We start from the raw sequence: 4,187 nt of genomic DNA, 5'->3' as shown, positions 1-4,187 counted from the left end.
ATTCTTTTCTTCTTTTAATATACTTTTGTTTATGATAGTTTATTTAAAATAATTTTAAGTAAATATGAAGAGAAGTATCATAAAATATCAAATAACTCAAAAAGAATATATACATTAGAATGCCGTTAATATATTAAATTTAAAGAAAGGAGAATATAATCATACTATAAAAATAAGAATAATGTTATTAATCCAATTCCTAGAACTAAAACTAAAGAATAGTTTATAACTCTAGAATAAATAATAAATTACCAAATAAACACATCAGAACAAAAATAATAATTATAACTGATTTAATAAGTATCAGTGTTAAAAAGAATTTCTTGAATTACTACAAATAATTCTGTTAATACTACTTGCAACTATTTCATTCTAATTTTCATATTTTTCATAACAATTAATAAAAATTAATTTTTCCTTCTAGATTTGAGACATAAAAGTATAGTAGTATCATTAAATATTATAACTTGAGACTCATCTTCATTTTTTGAGACTGTGTATATGAGTTTTACATCTTTTACTGTAAATAAAACAAGAATGATTAAAAAAATAATCAAAATATATATATATTTATTAAAGCATAGGTTGAATTCCATTAGAAGAAGAATTAGTAGACTTTTTAGAAGCCTTTTTAGTAGATTTTTTAGTAGATTTTTTAATAGACTTTTTAATAGACTTTTTAGAAGATTTTTTAATAGATTTTTTAGAAGGAATAGTAGGATTAGTCATTTCCAAATTATTATCAGAAGTAACATTATCATCATCAGCAAATTCATCTAAATCAATTCCATCAAAAATTGATTCATCAGAGTTATCTCTTATTCCGGATTTTCTATTAAAATCAACATTAATAGGATTAGTTCTTTTAATAGGATTAAAAGAAGAAGTATTAAAAGAGTTAGATGAGTGTTGATTAATAAAATTATTAACAACAGAAATAAATCTTTCTGCATATTTTTCTTTAAGAAGTCTTTTCATTGCAATTTGTTCAAATTCTTGTTTATTTCTTGGCATAACAGCTGCAATTTTTTTTAAAACTCGAGTACCAAATAAATTATGTTTTAATAGTTGTTCTTTTCCTGGTTGTTTTCTAACTTCTTCAAATATTTGGTCTCTTAATTCATTTAATTTATCCATTAAACTATTTTGATATTCTGACATTTTAATTCCATTATTAATTTCTACTATTTGATTAGCTCCTTTTTTACATTTAACTTTAATCTTAATTTTTCCTTCCATTAATTCTTTACATTTTGGTCCTTCTTTTAAATAAACTGAAATACTTCCATGACTATTAATAATTAACATTTCTGATAATACTTTTTCAAGATATAATACTTTCATAAACCGTTCCATAACTTGTTCTGTTTTTCCTTTTGCACTTTTAAATCCTTTACTTGTTTCTCCAAATTTTTTTCCCATTGTTGATGTTCCTCTCATAATTCCAATAACCATATTTGCTGTAATTCTTTGATGTGCTCTAACAATTTCAACTGCTATTTTTCCTAATTCTGTCATATCAATAATTTCTGTTGGTGATGGATTATAACAATTATCACATGTTCTATTACATAATTTACTATTAAAAACTTCTCCAAAATATTGTAAAACAAGTGTTCTTCTACAATCAACTGTATTTTCACAATAACTAATTACTTCATTTAAATTATTTCTTGCTGTTTGAATATGTGATAAATCTCCATTATTTTCTTTATCTTTTTCAAAAAATCTTTCATAAGTATATTTATCTCTATAATTATAATATAATATACAGTCAGCAGGTTCTCCATCTCTTCCTGCTCTTCCACTTTCTTGGTAATATCCTTCTAAACTTTTTGGTAAACTATGATGAATAACAAATCTCACATCAGGTTTATCTATTCCCATTCCAAATGCAATTGTTGCACAAATAACATTAAACTCTCCATCACACCATTCTTTTTGTACTGTTGTTCTTTCTTTTGTATCCATCCCTGCATGATAATATTTACTTTTAATTCCTCTTTTATTTAATTCTTGTGCAATATCCATTGTGTTTTTTTGACTTAAACAATAAATAATTCCACTTTGTCCTTTATATTTTCTTTTAATCATTTCTTCTATTTCATCAATAACTCCTTTTGTTTTCGGTCTAACACAATATGTAAGATTTTTTCTATTAAATGATTGACTAAAAACTACAGCTTCATTTATTCCAAGTGATAATAATATATCGTTTTTAACTCTTTCTGTTGCTGTTGCTGTTAACATTAATATTGGTATTCCTGGATATTCTTGTGAAAATACACTTAATTTTTGATATGAATCTCTAAAGTCATGTCCCCACTGACTAATACAGTGTGCTTCATCAATAACAACCATTCCAAAATTATTATTTTCATAATACCTATTTAGTGCCTCTTTAAATGATTTAGATTGTGTAATTCTTTCTGGTGTAACAAATACAAATTTAATTGTACATTTTCCTTCTTTTTGATAACTTTCTTTATAAAATTGTTTAGCCTCTTCACTTGATGATCCACTATAAAATGCTATAGCTTCCATTCCTGTTTCTACTAAGTTACTAACTTGGTCTTGGATTAACGAAACTAGTGGTGATACAACTAATGTAATTCCTTTAATGAAATATGATGGTAATTGATAACACAGTGACTTTCCACCTCCTGTTGGCATAAGGACTAACGCATTGTTTCTTGACATTACACAATTAATTATTGCTTCTTGACTTGGTCTAAATGAATCATTTCCAAATACTGTATTATTACATTTTTTGATATTTTCTTTCCATGAAAATTCTTGTTTTTCCCAATCACTGTCTATACTTGCAAATTTTTTTATTCCATTAACTCTTATATCTTTTTTTTCTTTATACTTTTGTGCTCCAGGATTTCTTTTTAAAAATTCTCCTAACTTCCATACATAATACTTTCCTCCTTCACTTATTTCTTTATACTTAATTTCTTCTTCTATATCTCCTTCTTTATTATTATTATTATTTTCTTCTTTAATTTCTTCTTCTTTACTATCATTTTCTTCTTGATAATATTTTCCTTTCTTTATTATTAATTCTATCTTTCTCATTTCTTCATTTTCTTTATTTTTCTTTTCTACTTTTTCATCTTTCTCTTGATCTTTTCCTTCTTCGATATCTTTTTCAATTTCTTTTTCTATTAATTCAATTCTTTTCTGTAAATACCCTTTAATATGCTCAAGTTCTTCTTTTCCTCTTTGTGAAAGATATTTAAACATTTCATCTTGTTCTAACATTTCTATTTCTTTCTGCTCATCTCCTCCTTCAAGTTCTTTTATTTCTTTTTCTCTTTCTTTTTCTTCTTCTTCCATTTTTTCAAGTATTTCTTCAACACTTCCTATTTCATCTTCGATTGAAATAACTTCTTGTTCTTTTTGTTCTGTTCCTTCAAATATTAATTTTTCTTCACTCACTAAATTAATCATGTCTTTCTCTTCTTCATTTATTTCCATTAAACTAATTTTAATGTCTTCCTCTTCATTTTTATTTTCTTCACTCATTTTAATTTCTTCAACTTCTTCTATTTCTTTATTAGGTTTGTTTTCTTTTACTTCTTCATCCATTTTTATGTCTTCTAGTTCTTCGTTCATATCAATATTTTCATATGTATTATGTTGTTCTCTTTCTTCTTTCTCCCCTAGTATTTCTTGTAAAAACTCATCTGATATTTCAATTGATTCTTTTCCTATTTCTTCTTTATCCTTTATTTCTTCTTTATCTTTTAATTCTTCTATGTCTGTAGTCTGAATTACTTGCTCTATCAATAATGCGTTTTTATTCATTTTTTTCTTTTCTTCTTTATTTTCTTCTTTCTTTTCTTCTTTCTTTTCTTCTTTCTTTTTACACCCTATCATTTCCATCTTTCTTATTATATCTTCTGTTCTTTTTTTGTTTTGTATAAATTCTTCCATTATCCCTATTCTCATCTTTTCTCCTATTATATACCTTATTCCTTGTTTTCTTGCTTTTTCTCCATATCCTCTCATTCGGTTCTTTTGATACTTCATTTGTTCTTTCCGCACTTCGTTTAACTCTTCTTCTAAATTAGTAATTGTTTCTCCCATTTTCCTTTTCTCTTCTTTTTTTAGTTCTTTTTTCTCTTTCTTTCTTTCTTTCTCTTTTCTTCTATTTTTCATATTCTTTTTATTTTATTCAT

General features: G+C 25.0%; 1 protein-coding gene across 1 annotated transcript; it reads right to left on the bottom strand.

The window, feature by feature from the left end:
* Window positions 1-573: 573 nt before the first annotated feature.
* ENU1_060410 (recQ family helicase, putative) lies at window positions 574-4,095 on the bottom strand (the record flags this gene model as incomplete). The annotated part of the gene is made up of 1 exon (XM_008858136.1): window positions 574-4,095. The coding sequence occupies one exon, from the start codon at window positions 4,093-4,095 to the stop codon at window positions 574-576; it is 3,522 nt and encodes a 1,173-aa protein (XP_008856358.1).
* Between the last annotated feature and the right edge of the window lie 92 nt (window positions 4,096-4,187).

The sequence above is a fragment of the Entamoeba nuttalli genome (assembly GCF_000257125.1).
Source record: "Entamoeba nuttalli P19 unplaced genomic scaffold asmbl_3245, whole genome shotgun sequence".
Lineage (NCBI taxonomy): Eukaryota > Evosea > Mastigamoebida > Endamoebidae > Entamoeba > Entamoeba nuttalli.
The sequence above is the reverse complement of the archived record's forward strand: the minus strand, read 5'-3'. Positions and strand labels throughout refer to the sequence as shown.